General features: G+C 41.1%; 1 protein-coding gene across 5 annotated transcripts in view; it reads right to left on the bottom strand.

Moving 5' to 3' along the window:
- The window catches only part of rhobtb1 (Rho related BTB domain containing 1), a 101,335-nt gene that overhangs the window by 21,236 nt on the left and 62,591 nt on the right, over positions 1-17,508 (bottom strand). For 4 of the 5 annotated variants that reach the window (XR_013888842.1, XM_080205426.1, XM_080205424.1 and 1 more), the window contains exons 4-5: positions 9,232-9,417; positions 1,005-1,987 (exon numbers count right to left, since the gene is read on the bottom strand). Coding sequence is in view for 4 of the 5 variants with exons in the window: in XM_080205426.1 (XP_080061552.1) it covers positions 1,005-1,987; positions 9,232-9,417 (1,169 nt within the window). In the remaining variant the exon portion in view is untranslated. Of the gene's footprint in view, positions 1-1,004; positions 1,988-9,231; positions 9,418-9,634; positions 9,695-17,508 lie in introns of those variants that run through there. The other variant, XM_080205427.1, reaches the window with a different exon arrangement.

Genomic DNA, 17,508 nt, shown 5'->3' with positions numbered 1-17,508 from the left:
TCATGGTGCTGTCTGTCCCTGGAGAATCAATACTAATCTGTGGTCTTGCACCATGAAGTGAATGAATTTCTCCCCTTAAACTTGAAGCCTGATTTTTCGCCAGAACAAAACAGAACAATACTGGAGGAGGAACTCTTGCACCACTTCATTTTGGAGTCAATTCAAAACTACTGTGCACTAAGCTGTCTAACTGCAGAACTCTTTTGCAAAACTAAATGGAAAACATGGGAGATTTTAGGTCTTGCTGTTTCTTGTGTAATACAAGATCAAAAGATATGGGAGCAGAAAAGACCATTCGGCCCTTAGAGCCTCAGTAAGTTCATGGCTGCTCTGATTGTGACCTTACCTCCACTTTGCAGCCTCCCCTCAAAACCCTTGGCTCGTTTGTTAGTCAAGGAGAAACAATACAAAAATACTAAAATCTTATATTTTTATAGTGTCTCTTCCACACTAAACTGTGGTTTCTTCCTAGTTGTTTAACTGTTATTAACAGTTTTTTAAATTAATAGTTAGAACATAAGGAGTGGGTGTAGGCCATTCAGCTCTTTGAGATAATGGCTGATCTCCTATCTCAACACCACTTGTGTATTTTCCCCACATCTGTAGATACGATAGTTTTAATGCGTTCTCAATCTTGAACATAAGCGACAACTGAGCTTCCACATCCGTTTGGGGCGAAGAGTTCCAAAGATGCCCCACTCATTAGGTAAAGAAGTTCCTCCTCAGTTCAAAATGGCTTGCCCCTTATTTGAGACCGTGTCCTCTGGTTCTGGACCCCCTAGCCAGGAGTAACATCTTTCCTGCATCTACCTTGCTGCCTCTATCCTTGTAAGGATCTTGTACGTTTGAATGAAATATGAACGTAGCTATGTTCAAAAATGCCATTTGTAATTAAAAGTACTGATCTGAATGAACTAATTTTAAATTAGCAAGAATAGATTATGAATTGAAAATGAATTGTTACAAGAGAATGTGCAGTGAAATTAGGAATTGGAAATACTTACCAGAAAATGTTCCCTTTGCTAAGCATTCCTTTATTCGGTTTGCTTTCCTGACATGAAATGCTTTTGTGATCTCCTGATTCATAAAGGCTTCTTTATTTTGGATATTTTCAACCATCATACGCAAGTCAAAAACTTCCAAAATCTCTGCAATTTGTGCAATTCTCATCAGATCTTTCTCATTTTCATCCAACTCTCCTGTGTAGAGAAATCGTAATACAGCTTCAAAAGGCCCTGGCTGGATTGAATGGTCCATCCTAACCACTGTCATAAGACCTATCCTCTTTGTTACAGGGTTCTCCAAGTTTTCTTCATGAATATGATTAAAGGCCTTGCTCCATGAAGACAGTGATCTTCCCACCTGGGTACCCTTCACTTCTGCAGATTCATCCTCACTTTTATTCATTTTCAAAATGCCATCACTCTTGGATGTTCTCAGAGTGCACTGTGTTGAACTGACACTGATCTCACCATTGTCGTCATCTGTGTTGAGGCTCAAAGTTCTCATCAAATGCTCCTGGCCTAATTTCATTGGTTTTTCAGTTTTTCCATGTGTCTGAGATTCAGCAGTTAGATCCAACAAAAACAGGTCATAAAATTTTGATGATGAGGTAGCCAGGTATACCTTGTGAGCATAGATTTTAACTTGGTTCTGGAGTACAAACATAACATCAGTACACAGTGGATTGTCGAGCAGATGGCTAGGTTTAAAAGCACTCACAGGAGTATCTGGAACTTTCATTACAGGAGGTGGTGGCTTAGGTGGTAGGAATGGTGCCTGGAGTAAAGGTTTCTGCACCTTCTTTAAATGAGATTTCCAGAACTGAAGATGTCGTCTGGAAATCAGTGCACCTCTCACAGCATTATCAAAAACATCCTTGATGCCAAACTGATCAAACACGCTTGTTTCATAGTATGGAATCCCAAGTTCTTTGGCTACTTCTCTGCCCTTTTCGGGAGGTAAAATATCATTGGGTCTTATTGGTCTAGGGTATAAGCACAACAAAAATAAATTACTTCAAGTAGAGCACATTTGCCAACATGACACAGTGCACTTCATTGTAATTCAAATAGTTGAGACGTTTCTGAAAAGTAAATTGCAAGATTTGTTCTCCTTCACAATGACCCACACTTACTGGTAATAGTGGATACCTACTTTATCAATAGAAGCTAAATGCATCCAAAATCTATTGAAAAGCAGGTTCATAAGTGGCAGAGTTACAAGGTAATTGACAAGTTAAAAGCGTATGATTTGATTTATTATTGTGACGTGTGTTGGCACAGTGAAAAGTATTGTTTCTTGCGCACTATACAGCCAAAGCACAAAGAAGGAAAGAGTGCAGAATGTAGAGTTATAGTCATTGCTAGGATGTAGAGAAAGGTCGTTCCATTCAAAAGTCTGACGGCAGCAGGGAAGAAGCTGTTCTTGAGTCGGCTGGTACATGACTTCAAACTTCTGTGTCTTTCTCCCGACAGAAGACAGAACGTCCAAGGTACATGGGGTCCTTAATTATGCTGGCTGCTTTGCCAAAACAGCAGGGAGTGTAGACAGAGTCAATGGATGAGAGGCTGGTTCGCGTGATGGATTGGGCTACATTCACAACCTTTTGTAGTTTCTTGCAGTCTTGGGCCGAGCAGGAGCCATACCACTCTTGATGCAACCAGAAAGAATGCTTTTTATGATGCATGTGTAAAAGTTGGCATATGGTTTGTTTGGAAGTAATTCTGCATTGATAATCACTCACTGCACCATAATGGTGTCACGATCTACCACTGATGACAAATGCCATAGGTTGGATGCAAAGAATACCTATACAGACAGAACTATGCCTGGGCCAGCGAAAATCTGTTCTCCAATGTGAAGAGCAACAATCCCAGTGCTGTGTCCACACTGTTCTGTCACTCTTAAGAAAAGGTTCATCTGGTCTTGTCTTGTGCTGGATACATATTAGGCCAGCAGAAGACTGACACAAGGATTGAGAATTTTGTTTTACTTGTAGGGGAGCAAAATGGAAAAAATATTTTTTTTTAATTTAAAAATACTTTTGTACCAGGAATGAAATTGGGCAGCTAATTGGGTTTTGGCTGGCAGTTAAATTGGATGAAAAAGTTATTTCTTTCAGTCAGACAATTTACTAATTTAGCTAATTAGATTCAATGTCATCCAGAATCAGTGCAATAGGGTATCATGGTTAGCATTTAGTCCAATTCAGAACATATGTAAAAATGATACTGCCTGTAAAACCCAATTACCATAACAATGACAACACAGAAACAGAGCATTCAGCGCTAATAGTGTTGGTGTTTATCCTGCACGGATTAGTTTCACAGCCCTGTATGAATAGGAAAGTACAGTATTTATGCTCTCTGAAGTACAACACTACCTATTGTGCATTGTACATTATTCAGTGGTGAAACAGAATGTCTTCTCTCTTGTTGAATAATACAACATTATAACAAACAACGCTATACTACTGGATAATAAAAAGTACATTGTGCAAACTAGAATTGTGGAAATATATGCTAATATGAAGTATATTAAGTATATGATCTACAGCACATGCTACATGGTCGACAGTGGTTAGCACTGCTGCCTCACAGTGCCAGGTTCAATTCCAGCCTTCAGTAATTGTCTGTGGAGTTTGCACAGTGTCTGCATGGGTTTCCTCCAGGTGTTCTGATTTCGTCCCACAGTCCAAAGATGCACAGGTTAGGTGGATCAGCTATGCTAAATTGCCCCTTAGTGTTCAAAGGTGTTTGGGTTAGGTGGATTAACTATGATAAATACATGGGTTTATGAGGATAGGGCAGGTGGGTAAGATGCACTTTTGGAGAGTCAGTACAGACATCTTCTGTATTGTATGGCTTCTACATGAATATTAAGGTGAAGGAGAATCATAAGATTTAAAAAATGTGGGACAAATTATTCTAGAATCGCTTCTGAAAAGATTGTATTGCAACACTGGAGGCTAAAGCATAATCTATGAGTAAAATAAGGCCATCATACACAATAAAATTAAATGAAACTGTATTCACTGCATTATTAAAAATCTTTAAAAGTACTCCTGTTGTGAATATCACAACCTCAAGAACAAATTCCTTCTTCCCAAAGGAATGGGATGCATGTATGTTCCATGAAAGAAAACACTACATTACAGTGGTAAAACAGTAAATCTGATTTCCACTGTTGAATGACCTACTAATCAAAGTTGGAACATGTACCTTTAAGTAGCATATATCATAATAATTGAGAAGTAGATAAACAATAACTCAGTGGAAATTAGACTGCCACAAATATATATTCTATTTATTTGAAGGTATAACACAAAAATCCTCCCAACGCAGTCTCACCAGAGTAGGCCTCACATCAGGCAGTGAGATAAACTAGTACAAAAATATATAATCTAGTCAGTAGTTTCTCTCAAGGAAGCTATCAAAGAATCATACTTCTGAACAAGAAAATAATTAATTGTTAGGTAATTACATTAGGAAATTCCTCCTAATCACTCTCCACAGTGATTATAAAAGCTAACTCAGCCAAGTTGAGAAATATGTTCAACCCACACAGAAAACGTAAGGATACGCTCACGCTTTTCCAGCATCCCTATAAAATCCACCATGAACAAACAATTTGGCCTTAGTTGAGCCACCTGCAGCAATACCTTTAAGGGACACTGCTTTGGTCTGTTCCATTCAGTGCATATTGGTGAGCTTGTACTGTGTGGAAGCCATGTGTTTATCAAAATGCATCAAAATTGGTACTTCAAAGATCCTTGATTTAAGCATTCATATCCATTTCCATCTGGAGCACTAAACACCTATTTCAAGGCTCCCTCCAAATTTCAGCAAAACCAAAAATTGTGGGACGGTAAGGGAAGTTTTAACACGAAATAGTAATCTCCATATAGTGTCCAAAGCAACGCTTTAGCTCCTTTATATTTTTATGTAAGAAATTCAAATAAAAAATTGGTTTTGGTTAGTTGTGATTTTAAGGGAATTATTTTGGTTTTGCGACCCAAGATTCATATGGAGTAACACAGATAAATTGCAGGTTTGCGGAAGCCAGTTGTTTACTTAAGAGCAGGCAGGTTGTGAGGCAGTCAGGATTTAGCAATTGGATTTAAAAATCAATAATTGGCTTAGTAATCTCTGGAAGGATGCAGAGATATTTTATTCAGAGATTCTAAGTAACACTAAGAATAACTTCTATTATGGTCAGTTGGCAGAAGCACTCAAGTCACCAGAAGGTCAAGGGACTGCTCGATCCCATTCTATTAATAGAAGTGGTTAAACATCTACACTGTCTGATTATTGAAGGATTTAAATTGATCTTCAAGTGTGCTTGATTCATTGTCAAAGAAAAAGATGTACATTAAAGGGGATCTTCTAAATCTCACTGTGCTGCCTATTTTAGGACCAGCATATTTCCACTTCAATGGCAGAAAACATGTAGCTTCAAGGGCACCCAATTTTCCAGTACTTAGACTTTACTCAAGAGGGCAACGTTGTTTTCAATCTAACATTTCATGCAAAAGACAGCAGCTCTGACAATATAGCACTCCTGATGTGGAGATGCCAGCGTTGGACTCCTTCAGTACTGCACTCAAGATCATGTGTTCCAATCTCTGGAGTGGAATTTAAACCTAACAACCTCTCTGACTTATAGGCAAGAGCAGCACTAGAGAGCCACAGCTAAAACTACTGAATGTCAGGTTTCTCTACACCCAGCTTCTCCCTTCCAACCACCAAGTATTCAATCCTGCCTTGTCTAGCTCTGTCCAGTTAAATCACCTCCTCCATTGTTCCAGCTCCCTCCTAAAACAACATTCTGACCCAGACACAAGAGATCAGATACTAATGCAAATCTGACACTAAAATAAGAATGTCCCAAGATACTTTATTGCAGGAAATGTGAAAAATGAACATCAAACCAGGAGGAAAGAAATTAGGGACCCTGATGAAAAGCTTGATAAATACAGTTTGAGATATCTTTTAAAAATAGGGAGGTGAAAATGTCGAGGGAAGGAATTGCACAGAGTAAAACAGATGTGGCTGAAGGCTTTGCTGCCATTGATTGGGAGAATAAAGGGGAATGAACAAAGAACTGAGTTCAGGGAAATGGAGTGTTTAGGAAGGACAAAAGGGATGGAGCAAGAGTGCAAAAGAAATTAACAAATAACTTACATTTATCAACCATATATGACCTCTCACCAACATCATCCAGAAACCTCCTTCAATTCCTCCACTGATTCCTATTTGGCATGCTGCTTATCCAGTAGTGGGTGAGCAGAATTTATTTTATGTTAGGATGAAAGAAGCTTTCGCTTCCATCCCCACAAGTTCTATTCACTAGCTATGGATTACATCCCTCTCCCTGATCATTTCCAAGGTTGATGGAACTGAGCCTTCAACCCTACATCCTCTCCGTCACCAAGACTGCCTACTTCCATCTCCATAACATTGGCCAGCACATCTGCTGCTAAAAACCTTGTCCAACTTTGACTTCTCCTTATCAGTCCAATCAGGTGAACTACAGTTCTTTGGAAGAATACACCCCCCCTCCTCTCTTCATTCAGCAGCTTCCCTCTTCTTGCCAATTTCTCCTCCCTCTTTTAATTTAATTCATTCCCATTTTAGTATTTTTCTTTGTGCATAACTTTCCCATGCCTGTTTTACTTTTGCTATTCCCATTTAATCTTGGTATTTTTATCCCATTTTTACTGCCCGAGATAACCACTACATATTATCCAACAGTTTTTTCTTTAAGTTCATTATAACCTCTCTTTTCAACTCATTAAACCCATTAATTTCTACTCTATTGTGCTTTGCTCGTCTCTTCATTTTGTTCAGTAAGATAAAGGCTTGCTTGTTTTCCAGTGTCCAATTTTGCTGAGGAATATACACATGAAACGTTAATCAGTCTTTTTTCTGCAATCAACTGTATATCGGTAGCATATCTTCAAGATATTACACATTACAACAAATAACAGGAGGCAAGCTATTCAGTTATTGGTGTTGCCACAATACTACGCCCTGAGTTAGAAAAATAGTCTAGGAAAATTTGGACTTTATAGCATTAAGAGTCAGAGGGCAATCTAGAGAGGTGTAATATTTTATTTATCTATTCTAGTTAATATATGAAGTATGACTTTAGCTAAACCCAAATGCAGAACAAGGGACCTATGGACTAACAGGTGAAGGGCAAGCCCAGCACAGAGGTCTGGAAATATTTCAATTCAAAACGTGGTTATTGGTTGGGTGTCCAGTGGGGTCATGGAAATAAAATATGCAATCTTTAAAGGGGATTTGAACACTCTTGATAATGGTGGAGAACTTGATTTCTACAGGAGGATGAGTTAGAAGGGTCTCATGGCTTACATTAGCCTTTGTGTAACAGCCTAAATAGCAAATATAAGAGATAGCATTAATAAAGTGGAGGGCGCTGGTAAAGTTTTAAGATGAAAGTAATTAGAGACAGAGTCACAGAGCTTTACAGCATGGAAACTTCGGCCCAACTTATCTCGGGCCCCTTTTTTTTCTCAAATCCATAAGCTAGTCCCCAATTGCCCGCATTTGACCCATATTCCTCGATACCCATCTTACCCATGTAACTGTCTAAACACTTTTTAAAAGGCAAAATTGTACCCGCCTCTACCACCACCTCTGGCAACTTGCTTCAGACACTCACCACCCTGTGTGTGAAAAAATTGCTCCTCTAGACCCTTTTGTATCTCTCACCTTAAACCTATGCCCTGTAGTTTTAGGCTCTTCGGGAAAAGATATTGACTGATCTATGCCCCCTCATTATTTTATAGACCTCTATATGATCATCCCTCAGCCTCCTACGCTTCAGAGAAAAAAGTCTCAGTCTTTCCAGCCCCTTATAACTCAATTCGTTAAGTCCCGGTAGCATCTTAGTAAATCTCTTCTGCACGCTTTCTAGTTTAATAATACCCTTTCTATAATAGGGTGACCAGAACTGTGCACAGTATTCCAAGTGTGGCCTTACCAATGTCTTGTACAACTTCAATAAGATGTCTCAAATTGAAGAGATAAACAGTTAAAAATAAAAATTATGCGATAAGCTGGGACTGGTTTGGTGAACTACAATAGTCTTTCCCAGTTCAGCACATTGTTTTCTCGTTATTTACTTGCTTGAAGACATGTTGCACAATTATTCCAAAAGCATAACACCCCTGTGACAAATGAGGTTTGTGTAGGCGAAGGTAAAATTACACACACGGACTTCATCTGTGGCTTGTCACGGACAAACTCCTTTCATCTGTCATGGCCCTGTGGAAGATGCCTCTTCCAAGGATTGTGTTGCCCATACTCTGCTTTGAAGTTTCTCTTAGTTATACCAGCAATCTAATGTTGGGCAGAGATCAATGGATTGGTGTTTCCTCAGCTCAAAGGTGAAGACATGGACGATTCAAATGCAGAAATGTTAAAAACCCTATGTTTTGTTTTGTTCTTGGCGGACTGTATGGAAAATGAAAGCAACAGAACACTCAATAACTAGTTAAATGATTAACAGACATTTACTAATTAGCATCATAAATTATTAGCATTCATATTATACAAAATGTATTGGTAATGGCAACAAAACGGGATAGCGGCAGAACCATCAAAAATGAAATGAAAAACTTACCAGAATCAAAAGGTGGCAGGTAGATAGCTCCTCATTCTAAGAGATGCAATTGTTGGGGCACCTTCCTTCTTGTGCACACCATTGTTCCCTCTTTGCCCAGGCTGAGTTTTTCAAAATAAGTCTGTTGTTATTAAACTCATTTTTTTGGCCTGGCCATTTGTTACAAGTTGTTTTATTTCCTACAATCTTCAAGTGTTCTACTAACTTTCTTTTCAGCAGGGCACCCATCTTTTTGGAAGTTGATCATTTGGGGAGCCTAGAATAATTATTGGCAATTAACGAATCAGTGTTTTCAGTGAGACATTGGAGAACTGGTTTCCCTTGTGTGTCTGTATTGAATGCCATTATTGTTCTTTGCCAACTTACAACCATCATGCACAAGCCAAGGGGCATTTATTATGTCAACTGTGCCACCTATTACAGTTAAGTTCCAAATCTGCAACTTACGCTTCAGAAATTCACCTGCATGTACAACTCGTACCAGAACATTCCGTGGGATTAGAATTACACCATGTGCATTTATACTGAGATGCATGTGTCTTTTATAAAGCTATTTACAGCATGTATTTCATATAGTACCTTGCTAAGGGGCGTCGTGCACGATTTACAGCCTCAAGATCAGCATAACGCAAGTCCAACTGACAGCCGACTAAGACAACAGGTGTTCGTGGGCAAAAATGTTTGATTTCAGGAAACCACATTGATCTCACATGGTTAAGGGAATTGGGGTTAGCAATTGAGAAGCACAGGACCACCACATCAGACCTGAAAAATGAAAAAAGATTGCAAAAGGTTATTTTGAATATTTATGTACAATTCTTCACGTTATTAGTAATCACATCTTTTTTTCAGTAGTGCATAACATTTTCTTCCATGGAAAATCAATGGCATACTTCACATGAGCAGAGAATAATACTGAAACATAAATATCTAGTCATGCACTTCCCTCCTGGTAGTACCACAACTAACTTTGCTACATTACCTCATGTGGTATGTCCACAATGCTGGTATGAGTTAGTTTCCTGGAGGCAGTATTTACTTTGGGTCTCAATCTCTGTACAAATGTTAATAAAAACAAATGTTTGGATTATATTTTTGGTTTAAAAATGAATATTTAATGTTCCATTCATTTTAGTTTGAAGAGAGTGCGTTTTTTCCACATGTTAAAGTTATTTTATGCTATCATCAGGGTCTCATGTCTGCCTCAATGTTCTATTATTCTGGGAAGCATGTTTAGTTAAGTACTTGTCTTACTTAGGTAAAATAAAAAGCATAATAATATTCACTCAAACTAATCAGATATTATATACCCACGATAAAATGCACCATAAAGGATTTGAAACAAAGTTTGAACACAAACGCTGGGATTTTCCACCTCCTCCTGCAGTCTAGCTTCCAGCAACGGAGGCAGCTTGCCATTGGCCACCGGCAGGATCTTTTGGTCCCACTGAGGTCTTTGGCTTTTTTTAATGTGGTTCAGCCATCCCACTGCCGTGGAACCCACTGCAAGAAATGCCTTTGACAAGGCTGCAAGATCTCACTGGCAGGAAGGGATGGAAAATCCTGTTCAAAAACTGTAAGCTTTTAAAAGATCAACCTAATTTTTGATGGTGTACAAAAGCATACAGAAACAATGAGCAAGAATTTAAGAAGGTTTGCATCTGATTTTTGGGTGGTATAAGTATCCTTAGAGCTCTAAAAAACAGCAGACGTCAACAGAACGCATACTTTTTGAAACAATTGCACGTGAAAGTCCCATTGCTGTGGTGGGGATTCCCTTCTGCCACTGAAATGTATTCAACTGTGTTAGATAAAGAGAGGACATTAGGTGGAGTATTCAAGCTCCAAAATGGCATTACCTGGAACTTGTGTGATTTGAATGACATTTGCCACTTATCAACCCAAGCCCTGGATGCTGTCCGGGTCTTGCTGTATGCAACACAAACTATTTCAGTTTCTGAGGAATTGTGCAATCAGCAGCAGAAACCTCCATTTCTGAGCTCATGATGGAGGGAAGATCATTGATCATAGTGAACAGTCATGGGATGTATGCTGAGCTGGCGGATCATAAAGTCAATTAACATGCAATGCTGATTTGACACAGTGTTGCCATTTGGGAGCAAATACTCCACCTAATGCCCTCTCTTCATCTAATACAGTTGAATACATGTAGCGGCAGAAGGGAATCCCACCACAGCAGTAGGACTATTAAATACTTGCGGATTAATTGCTTCTTGATTTCTTAAGGCTGTTATTTTGGACCTACACGTGTTTGGAGCTTCATATAGTTAATAATGGCACAAAAGTCCACAGGGAAAACATTGAAAGTGTTTTTGCCAATTTCAATGCATTGGCTCAAGCCAGTGGCTCCCAAATTTTGGATATTATATAGGGATATAACATGATTTGGAGAATGAAGTGAGGACATGCAGTGCAACACAGATTGTTCCAAGTGGTCAGGGATGAAGGAGGTCTCTCAGTAGGGGATTACATCCATAATTTCCTACTAGAACCTCAGCAGGGATTCAGTGATTATAATAATACTTAACGTCAAGAGAGATGGTTAGGTTCTTTCTCGAAGATGGGCATTGCTTGAATGGTATTTGTTACTTATCAACCCAAGCCTGAACGTTGTCCAGGTCTTGCCGTGTGCAAGCACAAACTGTTTCCGTTTCTGAGGAACCGTGCAATCAGCAATGAACACCTTCATTTCTGAGCTTATGATGGAGGGAAGATCATTGATGAAACAGCTGAAGATGACTGAGCCCAGCACACTGCTCCAAGCAACTCTAGCAACAATGTCTAGAGGTTGAGATGATTGGTCTCCAACGACTAGAACATAAGTAGTAGGAGCAGGAGTAGGCCATCTAGCCCTTCGAGGCTGCCCCGCCATTCAATAAGATCATGGCTGATCTGAACTGGCTCAGTTCCACTTTCCCGCTTTCTCCCCATAACCCTTAATTCCCTTGCCTACCAAAAACCTATCTACCCATGACTTAAATATATTTAGCAAGGTAGCCTCCACCACTTCAACAGACAGAGAATTCCAGAGATTCACCACCCTTTGAGTGAAGAAGTTCCTCCTCAACTCCGTTCTAAACTGCCCCCCACCCTTATCTTGAGGCTGTGCCCTCTAGTCCTGCTGTCCTTTCTGAGCAGGAAGAATCTCTCTACCTCTACCCTATCCATCCCCTTCATTATCTTATACGTCTCTATAAGACTCCCCCTCATCCTTCTAAACTCCGAGTACAGACCCAGCCTATTTAGTCTCTCTTCATAGTCCAACCCCCTCATCTCCGGTATCAGCCTCGTGAACCTCCTCCGCACTCCCTCCAAGGCCAAAATATCCTTGCGCAAGTGCGGTGACCAAAACTGCACACAGTACTCCAGCGGCAGCCTCACCAGTGCCCTGTACAGTTGCAGCAAGACCTCCCTGCTTTTATATTCTCTCCCCCTCGGTAAAGGCCAGCATCCCGTTCGCCTTCCTGACCACCTGCTGCACCTGCAAGCTGGGTTTTTGCGACTCATGCACAAGGACCCCGAGGTCCCTCTGCACCATCACCTGCTGCAGTTTCTCGCCACGTAAGTAATAATCCTTCCTACCATTCTTCCTACCAAAGTGGACCACCTCGCACTTGCCAACATTAAATTCCATTTGCCAGTTCCTGGCCCATTCGCCCAGCCTATCTAGATCCGCACAATTTGCCATTCCACCAATCTTGGTGTCATCAGCAAATTTCGACACCATACACTCGGTTCCCTCCTCCAGATCATCTATATAAATGGTAAAAAGCTGAGGCCCCAGCACCGACCCCTGGGGAACTCCACTAGTCACCATCCGCCAATCCCAATAGCACCCGTTGACCCCCACTCTCTGCCTCCTATTTGACAACCAATCCTCTATCCACGCTAACACCCTACCCCCAACTCCATGTCCCCTGACCTTCTGCAATAACCTCGTGAGGTACCTTGTCAAACGCCTTCTGAAAATCAAGGAAGACCACATCCACCGGCTCTCCTCTATCCACCGCCCTAGACACATCCTCAGAATTCCAATAAATTTGTCAGACACGACTTCCCTTTAACGAAACCGTGCTGCGTCTGCTCTATCAAGCAATTCCCCTCAAGATGCCTCGCTATTTCCTCCTTGATGACGGATTCTAACATTTTACCTACAACAGACGTTAAACTAACTGGCCTATAATTCCCTGCCTTTTGCCTGGCACCCTTCTTAAACAACGGCGTAACATTAGCCGTTTTCCAATCTTCCGGCACTTCCCCGGAATCCAGCGACGTCTGGAAAATAACCACCAAGGCATCCACTATCACCTCCGCCATTTCTTTCAGAACCCTCAGATGCATTCCATCTGGTCCTGGCGATTTGTCCACAATCAGCCCCTCCAGTCTGTCGAGCACCGCCTCTCTAGTAACAGTAATGTTTCCTATTGAGAGACTTTCCTCATCCACCTCACCCTTTTACTCTATTGGCCTTTCTAGCATCTTGCTTCTGCTCGGCATGCCCTCTTTTTATTCATCTGTAGGGAGAGTAGACAGGCTTTTCTGCAGATGCAAATGAGACCCCAGGATGGTATGTTGCTTTCCTGATGCAAGGGTCAAGGATGTCGGAGTGGCTGCAGGGCATTCAGGAGGGAGAAGGTGAACAACCAGCTGTTGTGGTGCATATTGGCACCAACAATATTGGCAAAAAAACAGGATGAGGTCCTGAATTCAGGGAGTTAAGAATTAAAGTAAAAAGTAGGACCCCAAAGATAGTAATCTCAGAATTGTTACCAATGACATGTTAGTCAGAGTAGGAATGTCAGGATAGCTAAAATGAATACGTGGCTTGAGGGATGGTGCAAGACTGGGGGATTCAAATTCCTGGGATATTGGAATCAGTTCTGGGGAGATGGGACAGTACAAATCAGGTGGGGCCAATACAAATGGGGGAGTGTTTGCTTGTGCTGTTGGGGAGCATTTAAACTAATGTGAGGGGAATGGGAACCAATGCACGAAGTTAGAGGGAAGCAAGATGGGGACGGAAGCAAAAGGCAGCAAGGGGAAAAGTGGAAGGCAGAGAAACCGAAGACAAAAATCAAAAGGGCTACTGTACAGAGTCTGTGGAGACTCAGTCAATGAGTCCTGTAAGGCCAAGAGAAATAAAACACAGGGAGAGTGCACAAAACGTGACAGGACAGATATTCTAGGCTGTGTTTGCTTTAATGCAAGAAGCATGACAGTTTAGGTAAATGAACTTAAAGCTTGGATTACTACATGGAACTATGGTGTTGTGGCAACTATGGAGACTTGGACGAAAGAAGGACAGGACTGGCAGGTTAGCATTCCAGGATTTGGATGCTTCAAGTGAGATAGAGGGGGTGACAAAAGAGACGGGTGTTGTTTGCTGATTAGAGAGAATGTCACAGCTATACAGAGGGAGGAACCTTGGTGGATAATGCAGTGAGGCCATATGGGTAGAACTCAGGAATAGAGCGGTGTGATCACACTATTGGGGTTATACTACAGACCTCCCAATAGCCAGCATGAAATGGAAGAACTAATATGCGAGCAGATTATGGGAAGATGTAAAAACAACAGGGTTGTTCTAATGGGTGATTTTAACTTCACCAACACAAACGGCAATTCCTTCACTGCCAGGGGCTTGGATGGGACAGAGTTTGTTCAGTGTGCCCAAGAGTGCTTCTTTTGTCAATATGTCAATAATCCAACTCAGGAAGGGGTTATCTCAGACCTGGTTCTGGGGCAGGGATTGATGTCTGAGAAGGGGACCGTTTTGGTAACAGTAATCACAATTCTTTAGGTTTCAAGATACTTGAAGGAAAGGATAGAAGTAGTCACAGAGTGAAAGTACTAAACCAAGGGAAAGCTAACTATGTTACAGTATTAAGCAGAAGCTAGGGAATCTAAACTGGGGACAGCTGTTTGACGGTAAATCCGATAAGTAGGAGTTTTTTTAAAAGGCAGTCATTAACAATTCAGGGCAAGTACGTCCCTGTGAAAATGAAGGATAAAAATGGCAAGATTCAGGAACTTTGGATGATAAGAGAAGTTACGAGTATACCGAAAAAGGAAGCATATATATAAATTTCAGAAATTGAAAACGGATAAGGCTCTTGAGGGATATAAAGAAATCAGGAAGGAACTTGAACAGAAACGTAGGAGGGCAAAAAGGGGCCATGAAATGTCAGTGACAGGCAGGAATAAGAAACCTGAGACTTTTTGTGTATACAAGGAGGAAGAGGATAGATAAGGAAAAGGTAGGTCCACTCAAGGGCAGTGGACGGAATGTGTGTGTGGAGCCAGATGAGGTGGGCGAGATCCTTAACGAGTGCTTTGCATCAGTATTCACAAAGGAGAAGGATATGGTGGGTGGTGAATGTAGAAAGGAAGACATTGACATTCTAGGACATGTTGATAAATAGGGAGGAAGTATTGGAGGTTTTGAAAAACATTAAGGTGGACAAGTCCCCAGGGCCAGATAGAGTCTATCCCAGAATACATAACGGCGTAGAACTAAATTGCTGAGGCCTTGGCCAAAATCTTTGTATCCTCTTTAACTACGGGCAAGATACCAAAGTATTGGAGAGTGGCTAACATTGTTCCTCTGTTTAGGAAGGGCATAGGAGGCAATCAGGGAAATTACTGGCCTGTGAACCTTACATAAATGGTGGAGAAATTATTGGCGAAGATTTTTAGGGACAGGGTGTACTCACATCTGGAAGAGAACAGATTTATTAGCAATAGGCAGCATGGTTTTGTGAAGGGGAGGTTGTGTCTCACGAGCTTGATCGAGTTCTTTGAGAAAGTGACAAGAAAAATTGACCAGGGCAGGGCAGTGGATTTTGTATACATGGAGTTTAGTAAAGGCTTTGATAAGGCTCCTCATGGCAGGCTGATACAGAAGGTGAAGTCATATGGGATCAGAGGTGAGCTGGTAAAATGGCTACAAAACTGGCTTGGGCACAGAAAGCAGAGAATATCAGTGGAAGGGTACTTTTCTAACTAGAGGTCTGTGGCAAGTGGGGTTCCACAAGGATCAGTCATGGGGTCTCTTATTTGTACTGTATATATAAATGATTTGGAGGATAACATAGGTAGTCTGATTAGTAAATTTGCAGATGATACAAAAATTGGGGGAGTAGCGGATAGTGAGGAGGATTGTCAGAGGATACAGCAGGATATAAAATCAGCTGAAGACCTGGGCCAAAAGATGGCAGCTGGAATTTAAGCCAGACAAATGTGAGGTGACGCAATTTGGAAGGTTTATTGCAGAAGGGAAGTATACAGTAAATGGTACCGCCCTTATAAATATTAATGTACAGGGGGTTCTAGACATGCAGATCCAGTTCCTTGAAGGTGGCAACTCAGGTGGACAAGGTGGTCAAGAAGGCATTTGGCATGCTGGCCTTCATTGGTCAGGGTGCTGAGTAGAGCAATTGGAAAATCAGGTTGCAGCTGTATAAGACTTTGGTTAGGCCACATTTGGAGTACTGTATACAATTCTGGTCGTCACACTACCGGAAAGATGTTGATGCATTGGAAAGGGTGCAGAAGAGATTTATCGGGATGTTGCCTGGTTTGGAGGATATGCACTATGAAGGAAGGTTGAACAAACTTGTATTGTTTTCATTGAAGCGTCACAGGATGAGGGGTGACCTGATAGAGGTTTACAAGATTATGACAGGCTTGGATAGAGTGGATAGTCAAAGTCTTTCTCCTAGGGTCGAAGGATCAATTACCCGGGGGCATAGGTTGAGAGCGAGAGGGGGAAAATTTAAGAGATGTAAGTGGCAAGATTTTCACAGAGAAGGTGGTAAATACCTGGAATGTGCTGCCGGAAAGGGCGGTGGAAGCAGATTCTACAACAACACTCAAGAAGTATCTAGATAGTAAATACATAAATAGGCAGGGAATAAAGGGATATGTACCACTTAGAGGCAAGAAAATATTCAACAGGCATCAATGTCAGCACAGATTTGGTGTGCCAAAGGGCCTGTTCCTATGCTGTTCTTTGTTCTTTATTCTTTAAGTTATTTTGTATCTCACAAGGAATGCTCATTAGTAGGCCAATATCTGGGAAACAACTGGTTTGCGCAAAAGCCTTGAAGTCGGCAAAAAATCCTTCAGTGCCTGTTCTGTTGACTTTTTATAGCCGTATCAAGTTGTCAAACAATTGTACAATTGAAACAGCAGTGAGAAGAAAGCAACCAATAACTAACCATATACAGGATCATTGTTGGTCAATACACAGTATTCAGAGTAGTCCAGCTGCAATGGAGCCACACAGCAAATCAAAAGGTTTGTCAAAGAGTAAATTAGGACAATCTGCTGACCACATGGCTTATGACTCCAGTGCACAACCCGAACACGTGGGAAATATGAACACAATGCATGTGTGATAGAGTGAGCACTGAAATTACATTTCAGTCTTGACCACTTTAGAGCAGCTCTGCAGTATGTGTCAAGTGCTCTACTGCAATCTGCACAATTTTACCATCATGAGGAACCTTGCTTTCAGCTATACAGCAAACAAGTTGAGGAACAAGAGCAGAAGGTGGTGGTGCAGGAGGATAAGGAAGGGAAAAGACAACATGAACATTTAGTGGCCAGATTTCATGAAAAAGCTCATCCGAGCGCAATATACTGATAACCACATTCCTAACTATCATTCGTCAACAGTTCCACATCCCAACTTTCCTGACACTGACCATCACAGCATTTGCTTGATCACAATACAAAAATAAAAGCCACCAGTATAGCAATTCCAAACCAAATTTGTTAACGCAATCATGCCGTAGTCACCCTTGTGCATTCTCATGTTAGGGGTGTCCTAAT

Source organism: Carcharhinus amblyrhynchos, chromosome 17, assembly GCF_965287045.1.
Source record: "Carcharhinus amblyrhynchos chromosome 17, sCarAmb.v2.hapA, whole genome shotgun sequence".
Taxonomy (NCBI): domain Eukaryota; kingdom Metazoa; phylum Chordata; class Chondrichthyes; order Carcharhiniformes; family Carcharhinidae; genus Carcharhinus; species Carcharhinus amblyrhynchos.
This window is presented reverse-complemented; position numbering and strand designations above follow the sequence as displayed.